Below are 17,179 nucleotides of genomic sequence, written 5' to 3' on the forward strand. Positions count from 1 at the left end.
ATTCTATCCAATAACTAATACATCTGTTTACTGCACATCTACAATAGGTTTCTAGACAAATAGAGCTTCACGGTGGAGTACAGCGGCTCTGACGCTCCAAACTTCTGCACAATCCAGCCTTTCCTTCTGCTGCCAGAGCCTCGGGCTTCAGTCAGTGCTCCACACAGAATAGCTGTTCGCCAACCGTTCCCTCCTCATGGAGACATAAATACAAACGCATGCAAAGAAACAGACTATGGTGAACTTTGGGACGTGAGATTAGCAAATGACTCTGTGATGGAAAAACACAATAAGAGCTCTTCAGCTCATTTTATTAAACCTGGCATAATTACATTTGAGAGAACCTGCGTCATTTCTTTAAATGTCAGACTGCGATAGTACGGTACTCAAAAACAGCTCCCTTAACATGGAAATGACGGCGCATGAAAAGACTGAGACCCAGAAACGTTCCCCTCCAGACCCATCCGCACACATCCAACTGCAGAAATGCAGCTTTAAAAACAGAAATACCTCCCATTTCTGAAAGAGAAGACAAACAAACCCCAGGAAAACAACGATGTAGAGGAAACAATGGTCTCTTCTGAACCATTGTTTAGCATTTCAATGAAATCCTGATCTAAAACTTCACAAAGCAAATCTTAAATCTGGAAATAAACAAACACAAAATACGTTGTAGTATTTGTCAGCTTAAAGTTAAAAATAAAAAAAAATACTTGTGTCTAATTAGAGGAAAAACAAAAGGAAAAGTCAACAAGCAGCCTAAAAGCTTTGATTAAAATATGGATTCAGCTTCATCCCTGAAAGCATCAATGTGTTTGATAATCAAGCCTAAAAGAACTTTTCAATAGCAAGTTTTATTCACTGGGGAGGGGGGCTTTTAGATGGGGGTATTTATTGATTATTTATTCATATTTAATGTTTCTTTTATTACTGGATTTTCTTTTCCAACATGTAAATCAACTGAAAGACAAACAGTTGGTTTGGATCAGAGGCTGAATTCCTGGAACAAAACGTACAAAACGCGTGGCCACTGCACCCGAGTGTTCACACTGGACAAGCGGGGAGGGGCTACATCTTCTTTTACTAGCGCGTTTCCGCCCCCTACATATAGAGGAGGCTCTGCGCGAATCGTCAAAGCGGTGAAAATCAGGTGAATCTTGCTCCAGGCTTTTTTTTAGGTCACAGCTCTATTCCGGTATTAATGACTTTGCGCCATAAGATTCCAGCCAGGGACAAACAGCAATCAGGGGTAGTTAGGAGTTGCTATAGGAACAGCAAGATTTGGCAATGTGACCCCTACAAGCACCAAATATAGTCGGTGAGGTTTGCAGTAGCACTGCCTCACCAGCCACAACCGTCACCGCTCTAAACATCCTCCGTGTCTTCCATGCATTGGAATGAGACCCACCGCTCCCTGTAGCGATAAGGCTGAAAACTATTGGTGATGGCTCCTCCCACACGCCGCCGGGGCGGAAAGCTTATGAACACATTTTTGGACAGCCGTCCAGCTACGGCAAGCGACAAGTATCAAATCACCAGGAAAAGAACGGTGATTTGACCATCAAAAATGCCGATTTTTATGTTCAAGCACCAAATTTGCTGCGCGGCGCAGTAGAGGCGGCTGACGCCGGTCACCCCATAGACTCTCAACAGCTCCTCTTAAATAAATGACTTTGTTTTCTTACCAAACTTCAACATCTTCTCTTTCCTCTGAATTTGACAGTAAACACATTTCAAAAGTGCAATCTATTGACAAGACAAAACCATATTAACTAAGGTCAGGTTTGATTCCTTGCTTGAAAAGAAGTGGGAGGAATCCTACTTATATACTTCCAGCTCTATTGAGCTATTACATTTTATAGTTTTGCATTGTCGTCATTATCCGGTTCTGATTAGATCCGGTGCAGATTTTTTGTCAAAGAACAAAAATAAAATCTTCTGTGTGTTGTGTGTCTGTGTGATGTGTGTGTGTGTGTGGGTGGGGGGGGCTGATGGTCACATTCCAGGTCATGATTGGTTGAAGTTGGCGGCTGCATGCTGACGCTATTTCCACGCTGATCAGCCGCTTGGATCAAAATTACGGGATTAGCTGAGACCCGATTTTAGGAGAAAAAAAAAGCTGCGCTTTCAGGCTGGAGATACCAACACTGCAGCTGGTGACCAATCAGCACCACTAAAACAAGCATAACTGGATTTTACAGCCTAGAAAGGTGTCCCTGAACATATCTATGATGTGGAAAATATGCTCCCGCCGTCCAGTCTCAAGTCGGAGTCATTCAGAGGTCTTGTATCAAGAATCTGTGCCGTTATACAGTCAGGACCATAAATATTTGCACAGAGACACATTCTCTCTAATTTAGTTTCTGTACATTACCACAGTGAATTTTAAATAAAACAACTCAGATGACATTTAAGTGCAGACTTTCAACTTTTATTCCATGGGTTGAACAAAAAGATTTCATAAAAATGTGAAAAACCAAAGCATTTTTTAAACACAATCCCTTCATTTCATGGGCTCGTAAGTAATTGGACCAATGAAATAACTGAAAACCAGATTGCCATTACTAATATTTGGTTGAAAAGCCTTTGTTGGCAATGACAGCCTGAAGTCTTGAACTCATGGACATCACCAGATGCTGGTTTTCTTCTTCTGAATGCTCTGCCAGGCCTTTACTGCAGCGGCTTTCAGTTGCTGTTTGTTTGTGGGCCTTTCTGTCTGAAGTTTAGTCTTCAACAAGTGAAATGCTGCTCAATTGGGTTAAGATCAGGTGACTGACTTGGCCATTCAAGAATATTCCACTTCTTTGCTTTAATAAACTCCTGAGTTGCTTTGGCTGTATGTTTTGGGTCGTTGTCCATCTGTATTATGAAACGCCGTCCAATCAGTTTGGCTGCATTCACCTGGATCTGTGCAGACAGTCTGTCTCTGAACGGCTGCTTCTGTCCTGTTTCACGTCATCAATAAACACTAGTGTCCCAGTGCCACTAGCAGCCATGCACGCCCAGACCATCACACTGCCTCCACAGTGTTTTACTGATGATGGAGTGTGCTTTGGATCAGGAGCTTCTCCACGCCTTCTCCATACTTTTCTCTTGCCATCATTCTGGTAGAGGTTGATTTTGGTTTCATCTGTCCAAAGAATGTTTTTCCAGAACTGTGCTGGATTTTTTAAATACTTTTTAGCAAAGTCCAATCTAGCCTTCCTATTCTTGAGGCTTATGAGTGGCTTCCATCTTGCAGTGTACCCTCTGGATCTACTTTCATGCAGTCTTCTTTTTATGGTAGACTTGGATATCGATACGCCTACCTCCTGGACAGGGTTGTTCACTTGGTTGGCTGTTGTGAACGGGTTCCTCTTCACCACTGTTGTCTTCCGTGGACGTCCAGGTCTTTTTGTGTTGCTCAGTTCACCAGTGCTTTCTTTCTTTCTCTGGATGTACCACACTGTTGATTTTGCCACTCCTAATACAGAAGCATTTTCTGGCATGTTTTTTCTGTTTTCTCAGCCTAATGATGGCTCCTTTCACCTGCATGGAGAGCTCCTTTGACCGCATGTTGTCTGTTCACAGCAAAATCTTCCAAATGCAGCACGAGTCCTCTAATCAACTCCAGGCCTTTTATCTGCTTCACTCATAATGACATAACAAGGGAATTGCCAACACCTGCCTAAGCAATAGCATGGAAGTCAATTGTCCAATTACTTACCAGGCCATGAAATGAAGGGATTGTGTTTAAAAAATGCTTTAGTTTTTCACATTTTTATGAAATCTTTTTGTTCAACCCATGGAATAAAAGCTGAAAGTCTGCACTTCAATGTCATCTGAGTTGTTTTATTTCAAATTCACCGTGGTAATGTACAGAAACTAAATTAGAGAGACTATGTCTCTGTCCAAATATTTATGGTCCTGACTGTATATTAAGGACGAGAACACAAAAATGAAAAAACATTTCACAGGATACTTGAAATATGTCGATATTAGAAACCTTTACTTTCATTTTCATGAAAGGTTTGTTTTGGTCTTTATTAGCCCTTGTGCTATCTGTCGTGCTCCCATCAACAGTGGGGTCATCTAGACCCACTAGACAGTGTTCTGAACCTTTTTTCTTCAATGATTTGTGATCTTCACTGGTGTCCATGGATTACATGAAATCTTTCCACCTTTATCCACCTTTGTCATGGTAGGGAGAACACGTCAATGTAAGGGTGGAGTCATCTGGACCCCACAAAATAGCACAAGGGTTAGAGGTTAATATACGAGTTTGAAATGCGGAAGCTCAAAAAGCGCATTTGCATAGACTTTTCTTTAGAAGTCGCTACTTGAACGCACGTTGCTGGGGGCGGTGTGTACATGGCGTTGGGGTTTTGCGGTTCACTCCACAATGGTTGTGCATCCATCACTCATGCTATGTTTATTTTAGGTTTTGTGAGTCTCTCACTTGAGAACTACAGTTCCCAAGTTTAAAATCAAAGAGGCCAAGAGAAATGGTGAGAAAAATCCCATGGAGTCACTCTCACCCTACCCGGTCCTGGCCAGAATATGGCTGGACAAACGCCATCTAAAAATTATTTCACAACCACAAACTACACAAATGTTTAATAGGACATATATTCCTGCAGAAATGCGTTAAGAGACTTCTGTTTTAGAGTGCAAAAGACTCTTCAGTGTTCATGAGAGGGACACCAGGCTCAGCTGGTCAAGACAGAAAGAACAAAGAAGCATCCGAGGTCAGCTGGAAAGTAGAGAAAGCAAAATGCGTCAGAGCATCTCCACTGTTAATCATGTTACATAACAATAATCCTCCAGAGGCGCATAGAAAATAATCCTCTGACTCAGAAGAAGATATACTAAAGTCATTTCTCACTGGTTTTACACGAAACTAGACTAAACGCTTCGATTTACATGACTGCTTTTATCTTTTTATACATAATTATTGAACTTGTACTGTTTGAGTCACACAAGAGAATGAAAATGGAAGCAGCCGTGTCCTCCATGCCGCCTTGGCCTGGCTGAAGGTGTGCACATGCTCGGACAACCTGAGCCGGCACAACGCAGCCACCTCCTTCTGCTGACAGCATGAGTGAGGAGGAATGGCGACACACAACGCCTGCAGCCGCGAGGCTGATCAGCACAGCGCCTCCATGTTAGAGGCGCCGGACATTCAAAGATCCTGGACGAGCCGCAGGAAGCCGTTACAGCCGCTGGAAAGCATCAAACCCCACTTTTACTGGAGCTGTTGGGAGTCCAGCTCTGCATTCCTGGCTTTTCTCTGCCTACGTGTGGGTAGTTAGCAGCTGGGGGGGGGGGGGGGGGGGGGGGGGGGGGGGGCATGGCAGCATGCTTAAAAGGTATTGCATTAATGATGAAGTCTGGGTAGTGACAGAGAAAGAAAATCTGCTCATGCTTTACATCGGCCAACTTTAGAGGTTGAAAGAGGTTTTGTTCCAAGCTGCAAACCATTAACCTGGTTAGGCTTAACTAGTAGGTTGATTATTGAGTACTACATGTTGATGTCACAGAATATGAGGTCCAGTAGATCACAAAGAAAAATATCTCCTGTCAGGGTTTATTATTGTTCAAAAACAGTTGGATGTGAAACAGGGAAATACTTTCATTTGCCTTAAAGGGCCATTATCATGCTTTTCTTAAGACTTTCAGAGCTCACTGTCCTCCCCGGAAGTAGGGCAATTTGACCTGTGAGGCCCCGCCTTTCCCTCCGTGTGGGTGACCCCCCATTTCAAGACGTCAACCCCCAGCCGGCGGCGGCAGTGTGTCTGCGTTTCACCCACGAAAACAAACAACCTCCGAACTTTTACAAAGACAGATGTGCAGATTGTGTTTATAAAACAGAAGCATTCACCCTATCACAGTTAGCCCTGCAGAAAAAGTGTGTTTGTGTGTGTTAGCGTGGGGGCGGTGCTGCAGGGCAGACTCTTCCTGGAAGGGGCTGGTCCTCACCTTATGACATCACAATGTGAGAGCCCCCTAGTTTTCCTGGATTGGGAGCGGCTAGTGCTTAAAACACAGGTTTTTAAAGGAATACTCAGAAATACGTGAATGGATCAAAATACCACTGCAGGTTGTTTTTGTTGCAAATTAGCATTATAATACACTTCAAATAAAATAAAATAAAAATTTGATTTTGCAAGGTTTAGGCCCTTTAATGATATGGGTCTTTTTCTCACTGTGTTCTCTAAATTTCACACATTTGTTCAGCATTTGTTCACAAAATGTTCAGCTCTTTCAGCTTATTCCAGCTAGGACTTTTGGTCCACTGTTCCAGATATTCCAGGACTTTTGCCTCCATTGAAATACATGGATAATCCTTGGTGCAGAAGCTCACTGGCATTTTTGGCAAAAAATATATTTTTCTTATGCTGTTTTCACTTTATTTATGGCCAACTTTGATCATTTATTTATTTATTGCCAATTATTACCCTTCAAGTTTCATTTTCATCCAGCAATTTAGCATTCAACCCTGCATTTCCTTCTGGAAATGCAGGTCCTTCTAGTTCCAATGATGGATTTCTATTTGGAATTATTTTCAGACAGAACTATAATGCACATTTTTGTCCAAAAGGAAAGCACCTTCCTGAAGATTTATAAACCAGTTAACTTACTAACATGCGCACGCGCGCAAACACAGACACACACTAATAGTGAACAACAAACTTCTTCGTTGAAACTGGGACGGAACCAGTCCGACCCAGCTCAGACAGCAAAGCCTCAACAGACCCAAAGACCGTCACCGAGCTCGTTCTCAGTCACGGGCGGTATAGTCCGTATCGGTACCAAACAGCCCGTTGGCTGTGCGGTGGTCCGGACCAAACAGCTGACCGTGGAAGCCAGGCGGGTCCATTATCTGACAGGACGCTGCCTTTCTTCACATGTGTCAGATGAAGAGGAGGCCGCTTACCCGCACAGGAGAGCTACTATCAGCCACACCGACAGAACGCGCAGCCTCTTCATCATCTTCCCGCGGGGACCATCATCCTCGCTTTGTGCGGCTTTTCTCGGATCTGTCGCGGGTGATCAGCACGTGGGCAGCGCGTGGGCTCGTATCAGAACCGCGCAAACGGCAGATTCATCTCGGTAATGATGGGTTTGTTGTCGGAGCAGCTTCGCTGCTTTAGCTTCGGCTATGGACGAGTCGCTGGGTTCCTCATAAGCCCCTCCCCTTCAGTTGATCTGACCAATAGAATCGGTGGGAAGCGCTTCTCGGCCAATCGCTGTGGACCCAGTGACGTAGTAGACCCCGCCCACATGGAGGACCGATGAGTTGTCGAAGCGAACGCGTCAGCTGTTTGTTCATCGATTAACATTTCAGTAAAACACGCAACAGCCCAGAGTGTTTCGCAATCCCCCGTGAAGTCAGTCTGAGGTGGTCGTAATGATTCTTTGTGTAGGTTTTCTTCATTCGGGTGTAGACAGAGAGTGAATGTGGACTCTATTTCTAAAAGGCAGTAAAAGGCCAGTTATGTTTAATAAGTCTAAGTCCGCGGTGCTAATAAAATCCGTGCTAATACCCGATATTCCTTCGTGATTTTTTAAAATTTTTGTGCTAAACACGTGAGCTGTGCTGATTTTACATTTGCCACCAGAGCTGAACAACAATGGCAGGAAAATAAAGGGGAAAGAATAATTGAAAGAATTCGCCATACTTCCTCTTTTTGTTTTCCATGTGTGAACTACATATCCCAAGATACATTTCGATGAGGTGGTCATAAACTATGCCTGTTATTTTTTGTGTTTTAAATCTGGCAGTAAAATAAACAACAAAAGGAAGAGGAACCAAAACTATCAATAAATCACAACATTAACTTTATTCTTACTTTAAGTAGAATAAATAAAAACATTTTGAAGGTGTAATTTCCGACAGGCGCTGCCACCGACAGCTCTCTCTTCGGAGGACAGGGAACATTTCAGACTGTAGTCAACTTTTGGGGACCTGGAATATTGTTAGACTTGCTGGTTAAACCGCAGTTTTCGGTATCAGTCGGTTTTTATCGAACTTTCCAGCAGCCTGTCAAACTATGACCCCGGTTCGGCGGTTTTTGTGCGCGTGGCTGGTGTCGCTCCCGCTCGCGTGGGACAGCTGTGGGGTGCAGGCTGCCTTCTCCCAGGCGATGGACAGCGACTTCACGCTGAACCTACCTGCCGGTCGGAAAGAGTGTTTCTACCAGACCATGAAGAGAGACGCATCGATGGAGATTGAATATCAGGTCAGAAGATCTGCCTCTGGTTGGGTAACACCGTAAGATCCCGAAGTTTATTGGTAAAAAAAAAAAAAAAAGTCTGATAAGTAGTTTTCAGAACCAAATCTGGGTCATGTGTCAGATCTGTTGGTGTGTTTTGGGTTCATAACTGTTGCTCAAAAAGTCGGATCATGTTCAGTGTCTCAGCCTGTCATCTCCTTTCTCTTGGTAACCTGTTCTGCTTGGATGATTGTGTCTAAACCTGAAGTACAGATAAAGAAAATGACTCATCAACATTTCTTTACAGTTATCCCTCATCTGTTGTTTTCTTTATTTTTTGCTCTGCCTTGACTAAATAATGAAGCTCACATAAAAACACTGCCGTTCTTTCCTCCTGAGTGGAAGTCATCAACATCCGCCCTGAGGGATCTGAACTTTTCCGAGATGCTGCCAGGATTCCTTCTTTTACCTCCAAGTAACGTGTGTCTCCTCCAGGTTCTGGATGGAGCGGGCCTGGATGTGGATTTCTCCATCTTTTCTCCGTCGGGACAGTTGTTGTTTAATGACCAGCGCAAGTCCGACGGCGTCCACACGTACGTATGTGGCGGTGGGCCGGCGTGAATGTGTCGGCTGCACACCTCACAGCTTGTTCTGCCCTGCAGGGTGGAGACGGAGGATGGAGACTACATGTTCTGCTTTGACAACACGTTCAGCACCGTCTCAGATAAGCTCGTCTTCTTTGAACTGATCCTGGACAACATGGACACAGATGAAGACCCAGAAAACTGGAAGGAATATGTCCACGGAATAGATACTCTAGATATGAAGCTGGAGGACATCATGGTGTGTATCTGTCTGTCTGTTTGTTTCATCTATCTGTTCTGTCAATCAGTTGTCTAAAAACGTTCAAAATTATGCTGAAAACAACCCCATCTTCCCTCCATATGTGGTGTTTTTTTTTTGTTTTTATCTTTGGACTTTGTCCCTCCTTTGCTGCCAGTGGCATACATGTCATGCTGCCACTAAAACGGCCCGTCACATGCTGGGAAATGGCACCAAATCCGCCACATTCAGGTTGTCTGGCGCTGTGTGACCCTTTGAGCGGATGCAGGACAGTTGAACCTCTCTTCTTCTTCTTCTTCTTCGTTCAGCCGCAGCTCTGCCGGAATAAGAGGACGGAAACTAGTCTCCTCCATTTTTTTAATTTGTTTTATTTAACCTTTATTTACCCAGGAAATGTCCCATTGAGATTTTAGGAATCTCTTTTTCAAGGGAGTCCTGGCTAGGAGGAAACCATAAGTTACATTTACAATAAAAATGTAAACATTTAAAACACAAAATAAATAAAAATAAGAGCTTTTGTGAAACAGGTTCAGTTAAAAGGGACTTTCTCCTCCATTCTCAGCATGGATTTAAAGATATTTAGAGGAATGAGCTCTTTTAATTTGCAGCTTTTTTGTAGAGTGTTTTATATGGAGGGGGCAGAAAAGACCAAAGCCTTTTTTCTCAGGTCACGGAACAGCGAGCAACAGATGAACGCAGTCCCTTTGACTCCACAGTCCTCGGCCTGATCACATGTGAAGGAAGTTGTTCTTGTCTGCAAGGAAGGATCACTGTTGTTTGAGTTACTGCGTCTCTAAATGATGTGTTTGTTTCCTGCAGGACACCATCAACAACGTTAAAGCTCGGCTGAGCAAAAGCGTACAGATCCAGACTCTGCTGCGAGCCTTTGAGGCTCGGGACCGCAACATCCAGGAGAGCAACTTTGAAAGAGTCAACTTCTGGTCTGTGGTCAACCTGGTCGTGATGGTGATGGTGTCGGGGGTCCAGGTGTACCTGGTCCGCTCTCTTTTTGAGGACAAAAAGAAAATTCGCACATAACACAACCGGGAGTGGATTTTAAAGAGCCGGAAAGTAACCAGCTGACTGTTTATGTCTCCGGGGTTTGTTTGGGGTTTTTTTGCCCCCCAGATTTGTAACAAAGATACGTATAAGACCCTTATTTCAATGTTGGTGTTGGGTTTACCACAACTGAATGGAGTTCAAATTCCATATTTGGACTCAAATCAATCCGTTGTAAGTCCACCGTCTGTGTTTCCTGTTCTGATTCTACTCTCTTTGCTAAGCTGCTGTACTTGATTGCTAACGGCCACAGGATGATTATGTTGAGGATGTTACTGTTTTCTACCCGACTTGAAGAAATGTCATTTTAGTTTTGTGGATCACCTCTCTGAGTGTTACATGAAGGAGCGTTTGAAGACATGTTTCTGACAAACAGGCAAGAGAAGTGCGACCGGTTTGGCAGCTGATCTTTCCCCGCATTCAAATGCCGCCTTTGCATTGATGGGCGTCAACTTTTCCCTCTGATCTAAAGCCTCTCGTGGTTTTTTACCGTCAGCCACGCTTTATCCCCGTGTAAATACGGTAAAGTCCGAGTTGCTGCACTCTCGCGAGGTCCAGGAGAGACCCTCTAGCGTGGACTGAGCTGTGGGTGTCTGTTTACAGCCCTCCTCCGGCGTGAAGACGCAGAGCCAGGACCTGCTCTCTGGTGACAGAAGTCTATTATTATCTTTCTGACACCTGGAAGGTCAGTGCAGGTCTGCTCCAGACTCAGTGCCACAACCATGTCAGCATTCTTTACCATTAAAATACTCAGTTCATACTTATGAAGCAGCATTTAAACGAATCTGTTGGCCATGCTGCCTCGGTAGCAGGGAAAATGGCTTTTTTGGTTTGACATTTGTCACAGAAGCTTGAGGGGTAAACTCATATAACTGTCATATTTTATGAAATGCTGCTGTGATGTGTGGCCTTAAGCTTTCATTTTTAGGTTTGCTCCACTTCTGGAATTCCGCCCTGAAAAGCCTAAGTTGTCATTTTTCTGCAAAACGAAGAACAAAGGTAAATATTATGCCTTCATAAAAACGTGCTCCCATCTCCGAAAACGGTTTAAAACGTGGTGTGAGTTACGTCAAAGGGTTTTGGCGTCTGTTGGTGTTTGTAAGGAGGAGCTCTGAATTTGCAGAGATGATATTTTTTATTCCTCTATCTGGCTGCTGTCACTGTAGGATCTTCCTTATCTCTTTACGCTGAAGCCTTAGAAAGCATCCATTTCTACTGAATCATTCTAAACAGTTCTGTCATGCTTTGAAGGAGATGTTTGTAAAAAAAAAAAAAAAAGGTTTTCATTTTCCAACGCAAGGATTTAGTGTTTCTGATTCACAGCTAGGAATATTTTTAACTGTTTCTACCTCGATGAGGCAGCGCAGGAAGATCAATATATTTATAAGATAAATATGTGTAAATTAAAGAATCTTTGTTTGACTTGTGTGTTCTTTTGTCTGCATTTGTAAGCAGTCTGTCGGCCACAAAGACATGAAACTCGCTGAGCTCAGCGGTGCAGAACCGGGTCATCAGGCACCATTGTGGCTCAGCATCACCTCTGCTGGAGGATGACCCTAATAACCGGGAAACATGTTATATGACTGATGATACTCAACGTTTGGACACATGCTGACCTGGAATTCAAGGAAATTATAAGAAGACTTTCATAAACTGCATTTTAACCCGAGGATAACAGCATTTTCCTCATGCAGACGTCACTATGGGTCCATTATTGATATGAAGTACCGTGTTGGTTCATGCTGACCGCCCACCGGCCTGCTGGGATGTTTTGGGATGTCGACGTGGTCTTATCATTCGGATCTAAACTCAAGCACCACGGTGACAAAAAGAAACCGGTGTGGGAACCAAAACAAGTACAACTCATCGATTCCCCTACCTCCAAATCACCCCTTGTGTTATCTTAGATGACCCCACCCTTACTTTCACGTGTTCTCCCTACCATGACAAAGGTGGATAAAGGTGGAAAGATTTCATGTAATCCATGGACACCAGTGAAGATCACAAATCATTGAAGAAAAAAGGTTCAGAGCACTGTCTAGTGGGTCTAGGTGACCCCACTCCCAATGTTAAAGTGTCTAGGATAGCACAAGGGATAAAGAAGTCCATTTTAAAACCACAATGACATAAATCCATGTAAGGAATTTTTAAGTATCAGATTTAAAAAGATAATTTATGCCCTATTTGTGCAAAAGATTTTGACACTCAGAAGCAGCTGTTTCCTGATTGCAGTTTGGTAAAAATTTTCTGAAATTATTTATATTTGGCTTTCAACAAAAACTCAATCCCTACATTTTCATACTTTAACATTCAATCTGGGTAAATATCAAAAAAGAAAATAACATTCAGTTCATTTTTGATAGTTGTGTTATTTTAGTTCAATTTTTTATTCATAAATGTCATTTTATGGCACCCCCCCCCCCCTCCATTCCACTTTTACTCGCATATTTGACACATTGATTAAGAAAGGAGGGGTTGAGGGACGTGTTGGGTGAGGGGGAATGTGGAGGGTAGTGTAGTGTGGGGGGAGATAGGGGTGGAGCTGTGGTTGCTCTGTGATCTCTGGGTGGCTTGTGTCGGGCGCCGGGGCTGGCCTGCGTGGTGACGAGGCTCCAGCTGGGTAGTGGGGGGCTCCTGGGTCCTCTGGTCCCTGGCCTAGTCCTTGGCCCGGGTCTCGGTGTCCGGTGCCCGGTGGGCCCAGTGGCTGCCGCCCGGTACTGCCAAGCGCACCTGTCCTGTGGCCTGGGGGTCCTGACACCGGCCTCGCCTATGCCTCCAGGTGCCGGAGGGGCCCCTGTCGGGGGGCCTCCTCTGCACCTAGCTCCACCCCCACGTGCACACTGCTCCCTGTCTGCTTCATCCCTCCTCCTAACCCACAGTGTGTTGATGGACAGATGTCTTCTGCTCATCTTAGTGTCAGACTATCACCTTTGATGTAATATGTGTCTTTCTGCAGATCTACTTTAAATGTTTCACAGCTTAAAATAATAACCTATACAAATTAGCAACTCAGCACTTGTATTCCCTTACTTTCTCCCCCTCCCTCTTTATTTCTTTTTCTCACAAACACACACACACACACACTTCCCCCCTCTCCCTCCCCCTTGATAAAAAAGAATTTGTATAGATACTTAAAACACAAAATGTAAAAAAAAAAAGGGTTTATACAAATTTACACCCTGGTTATCCTAAGATTCATAACCTCTTTTGTAGTAAAACTGTCAAGCAAAAGAGGCCTTCAGCTGTGATCTGTTTGCTCAGTTGTTGGACAGAACAAGTAAAATAATAATAATAATGAAAATACATTTTATGAACGATAAGCCCAATTCATTGCATATCAAAAACAATCTCCTGCTTCCTTAATAAATCCCTTCAAAAAATACATAATAAGGAAGCTATAAAGCTTTTCAACTGCTTATCGGTTTATGTGGATTAACGCCTTTGTTTCTTTTTATTTTATTTTAGTATTTTTTGTTTATTGTTTCTTTTAGTTTGTTTTTATATGTCTATGTTTTATGTATTTATATTACCTATTACTCTATCGTATTATATTGTTTTCATCTGCTGCTTAGACTTTGTTCTAGTTTCATAGTTGTAACACCCTATACTGCCTAATGTATTTAGATTTGAATGTTACAAATGGAACAAATGATGTGTAATTTTGAATTTTGTCAATAAAAATAAAAATAATATTGTACAACGATAGAGGGCGCTGTGACGTTTTTAGGGCTCAGACCAGTGAGACCTTTTTTTTTTTTTGCGCTGTTACCAGCAGCTGACTTCCGGGGCGATCATCGCGGCGTTCAGGGAGAAGGGGGAGCTTTGCTGAGGTGAGTCAAAGAGGCAGGTGACGTTTGAATCGGGATGCGACAGTAAAATGTGCTCGTGTGGGCTGCGACAGCTGCATTCTCGAAGGTACATCTGTGTTTACTGCGCATGTCTGCTTTCATCGTGCCTAAAACCCGGAAGTATCCAGTTTATTCACGGTACGTGTTTCGAACACTGCAAACACAGGAGTCTGCTAAAAACTGTTTATCATGGTTTAGTTAGGATGACGTGTTTGCTCATGTAGAAAGACTTTACTGGAGAATCTAAAGCGTTAGTTAAGTCTGGGAGCAGCAGTTTTACATGCGCGGCGCTGACACTCACAGCCACCTAAGTCCCACTCGGATCATCTTTTAATCGATTTTCAAAGCGTTTCCGGTGGTCTTTAAATTATGATTGGGCTGTTAACCCCCCCCCCCCCCCCCTCAAAAAAGAAAGAAAAAACAACTGTTGACTGTTTAAGACATTTTCGGCGCAACAGCATGAGCTCATTGGAAATTTGCCTCTGAGTTGGACGCGGGACTGTTGGTATCCCAGCATGCCTTTGTTTACACTCTCCCGCTAGCTCACAGCCCCTCACATATCCAAGCTAACATTGGCGGTACAACAAAAAATGGTGAGCAGCCGTACAGTTTAGATCCAGATTCCAGTTCAGATGAGGAAAACAAAGACGAACGTGGATCTCTTTCTCTGTGCGTGGATGCATCAGAATGGAGCGGAGCAGGGAGCTGGTGGCCCGCCCATTTCTGTAGTTGCGTCACAAACCCGAGTTTTTGCAAACAGCGGTTCTTATCTGTTTCTGATCCATCACGTTATCGGTAAATAAATACTCAGAAACGCAGCTTCAATCACAATTTCTTTTCTTAATGCCCTCCATCACGATCAAAACGCTACAAAAACATGTTAAAAACACGATTTTCTCTGAAGTGGGCCTTAAAAAAGAGGTCACTTGAACCGTGAGTGAACATGGGCTTTACCTGTTGCCGCCCGATCGTGGTGTCATTTAAAACAGGGTGATGGGGCCGGACAGCGCCCCGGGCCAGACTGTGCCCTGGCGGAAGGTGCTTTGGGAACCACAGCCTTATCCTGATAACTACGTGGACCATCACTTCCTAGAGGAGCTGAGGAGGAACGAAGGCATCCGGCAGTACCGCTACTGGGCTGTGGTGAAGGAGGCAGGCTTTGTGGGGCAGCAGATGTCCTCGGTGGCCATTTTCCTCACACTCTGGCTCTACATGGAGCAGGTACGACCATGCGTTCTTTGGTATTTTGGGTCATCAGCCTTCAGGGTAAACTGTGTGTTCTGCTCTTTGTTCAAGGGTCTGCTGGCTCCTGGGACGCTGCTGTGGAGCAGCCTGGTGTGTGCTCTTTTGGGTTATGGACTCCACCAGGTATTGACCCCCCAGACAGAACTGTGCAGCCATCCTCGCACGCATCTGGCCGATTTACAGAGTGCTGCTATCTTCCTCTCATTCACGTTTGGTTTCTCCCCGGTTCTCAAGACCTTAACGGAGTCTGTGAGCACGGACACGGTGTACGCCATGTCTGCCGTCATGCTGCTGGCCCACCTCGTTGCTTTTCCTTATGCCCAGCCCTCCCCTCCTGGAAGCCTGTCCCTAAACGCAGCACTGTTTGCCTCGGTGTGCTTGGCTTCCAGGTTGCCTGGTTCTTTGCACACCTTTGCCATGCTGAGCTGTGCTCTGCTGGTGTTCGCCCTGTGGCCGTGTCTGCTGCAGAGGCTGAGAGAGAATGCGCCGGGGCACTTCCCCGGAGCCTGTGTGGGGGTGTGCATCGGGGGTGTAGGGGGTCTAGGATCTCAGTCCGTGGGCGGAGCCTTGCTCTTGTTCCTGGCCTTGGCCAGTGTTACATTCCTCTGTCCTTTGCTGCTTGTGAGGCTGCAAAGACACAAAGACAACATCCACGGACCCTGGGACGAGGCTGAGATTCACGAGGACCTGAGCCGCCTGCTTGGCTGACCGCTCCCGAGGCGGACTGGAGCGGTTGAATCTGCTGAAAGATTTGACTTTCTCCTGATTCATTCTTGTACCATGTCTGTCTTTAGTGACAGATTGTGTGTGTTCATCTGGCCAGAACTGGTTACTGCAATACACAACAGCTGCTAAAGTTTTGTACCGTAACTTCTGGGGCTGAATGGAACAAATAATTTATTGGCATCACTGACACTGCAGACCAAATGATGCTACGCTTTAATTTAATATTACAGATGTTTATGTACTCTACAGGGATGTTTATTTTTTCAGGATGCTAATGTTGTCTATGTGTAGAAAGGGTTTTATTTTGAAACTGATCTTTTTATTAACTGTACTTCCTTACTGTCCAGTTTTTTTTTTGTACCCCTAGTATGTTTGCAGAACATTTGACTTCGTTTCTGACCGAAGTGCCATTCTGTTTGACATTCAATGTTGAAGAAACTTAACTGAGAATAAAGAAAGTCACAGAAAGTTACCAGATAAACAGTCTGCTCAAACTGATACAGCACAAACAAAGGTACGCTTTTGGGTTTTTTATGTGTAAAAATATGTCAACCCTTGAATTTCCTAACAGGTGACCCTCCTTTGGCAGCAGCAACTTGCTTCCTGTAGTTGGAGATCAGACCTGCACAACGGTCAGGAGGAATTTTGGGCCGAATGTTTCACTTCAGGGAAATTCTGGGATGTGCTTTGCTCTCTTGAAGTCATACCACAGCATCTCAGTCGGGTTGAGGTCCAGACTTAGACGGGGCCACTCCAGAATTCGTGTTCTGTTTAAGCCGTCCGGTTTTTGATTTAGAAGCTCGGGGTCGTTGCCCTGTTGCCCCATCCGTCCTCTGTTGACCATCGGTTGGAAAAACAGTTTTCCTGCATTCGGTTTGCTAAACTTGTTTTTCCATCAATGACAGCAATCCATCCAGACCCTGAGGCAGCAAAGCAGACCCTAACCATGATGCTCCCGCCACCATGTTGAGATGAAGTATTGGTGTCTGTGCGCTGCCTTTTTAGGGCCCGAGCACGGAGTGCAAGGACCCTATTGTAATTCGAATGTTTATTAGGGCCCGAGCACGGAGTGCAAGGACCCTATTGTAATTCGAATGTTTATTATTATTAGGGCCCGAGCACGGAGTGCAAGGACCCTATTGTAATTCGAATGTTTATTATTATTATTATTATTAGGGCCCGAGCACGGAGTGCAAGGACCCTATTGTATCTGTTAGGTTTATTATTATTATTATTATTATTATTCCGACTTTTCCGTCGCCT

At 44.3% G+C, this 17,179-nt stretch overlaps 3 protein-coding genes across 12 annotated transcripts in view; 2 read left to right on the top strand and 1 right to left on the bottom strand.

The window, feature by feature from the left end:
* suco (SUN domain containing ossification factor) overlaps positions 1–7,110 on the bottom strand; it is a 38,039-nt gene extending 30,929 nt beyond the window's left edge. For all 7 annotated transcript variants that reach the window (XM_078945629.1, XM_078945628.1, XM_078945627.1 and 4 more), the window contains exon 1: positions 6,917–7,110. In XM_078945629.1, coding sequence (XP_078801755.1) covers positions 6,917–6,972 — 56 coding nt within the window. In that variant the 5' untranslated portion in view covers positions 6,973–7,110. The remainder of the gene's footprint in view (positions 1–6,916) is intronic.
* A 52-nt stretch (positions 7,111–7,162) lies between these two features.
* tmed5 (transmembrane p24 trafficking protein 5) lies at positions 7,163–11,519 on the top strand. Its single transcript, XM_078945634.1, has 4 exons — positions 7,163–8,222; positions 8,691–8,788; positions 8,858–9,038; positions 9,858–11,519. Exons 1-4 carry the CDS (start codon positions 8,034–8,036, stop codon positions 10,074–10,076), a joined length of 687 nt encoding a protein of 228 aa, XP_078801760.1. The 5' UTR covers positions 7,163–8,033; the 3' UTR covers positions 10,077–11,519.
* A 2,326-nt stretch (positions 11,520–13,845) lies between these two features.
* Positions 13,846–16,397, top strand: pigc (phosphatidylinositol glycan anchor biosynthesis, class C). 4 transcript variants are annotated; one of them, XM_078945638.1, is made up of 4 exons: positions 13,925–14,083; positions 14,935–15,166; positions 15,242–15,313; positions 15,425–16,397. In XM_078945638.1, exons 1-4 carry the CDS (start codon positions 14,034–14,036, stop codon positions 15,896–15,898), a joined length of 828 nt encoding a protein of 275 aa, XP_078801764.1. In that variant the 5' UTR covers positions 13,925–14,033; the 3' UTR covers positions 15,899–16,397. The 4 variants fall into 4 exon arrangements, with proteins under 4 accessions (XP_078801765.1, XP_078801763.1, XP_078801764.1 ...); XM_078945639.1 differs by having other exon boundaries at positions 13,846–13,927; positions 15,242–16,397; XM_078945637.1 differs by having other exon boundaries at positions 13,910–14,012; positions 15,242–16,397.
* Positions 16,398–17,179: the final 782 nt, after the last annotated feature.

Source organism: Oryzias latipes, chromosome 4 (assembly GCF_053564925.1).
Source record: "Oryzias latipes strain Hd-rR chromosome 4, Olatipes_Hd-rR_3.1".
In the NCBI taxonomy this organism is placed as follows: domain Eukaryota; kingdom Metazoa; phylum Chordata; class Actinopteri; order Beloniformes; family Adrianichthyidae; genus Oryzias; species Oryzias latipes.

What these genes read in the sequence shown, in the direction of transcription:
- pigc (XM_078945636.1), top strand. Translation starts at nt 14,034, where the DNA reads ATGTCTGCTTTCATCGTGCCTAAAACCCGGAAGTATCCAGTTTATTCA. An exon ending in AAGTATCCAGTTTATTCACG is followed by an intron (nt 14,084 to 14,934) that starts GTACGTGTTTCG and finishes CATTTAAAACAG; the next exon opens with GGTGATGGGGCCGGACAGCG. An exon ending in TCTGGCTCTACATGGAGCAG is followed by an intron (nt 15,167 to 15,241) that starts GTACGACCATGC and finishes TCTTTGTTCAAG; the next exon opens with GGTCTGCTGGCTCCTGGGAC.
- tmed5 (XM_078945634.1), top strand. Translation starts at nt 8,034, where the DNA reads ATGACCCCGGTTCGGCGGTTTTTGTGCGCGTGGCTGGTGTCGCTCCCG. An exon ending in CGATGGAGATTGAATATCAG is followed by an intron (nt 8,223 to 8,690) that starts GTCAGAAGATCT and finishes TGTCTCCTCCAG; the next exon opens with GTTCTGGATGGAGCGGGCCT. An exon ending in AAGTCCGACGGCGTCCACAC is followed by an intron (nt 8,789 to 8,857) that starts GTACGTATGTGG and finishes TCTGCCCTGCAG; the next exon opens with GGTGGAGACGGAGGATGGAG.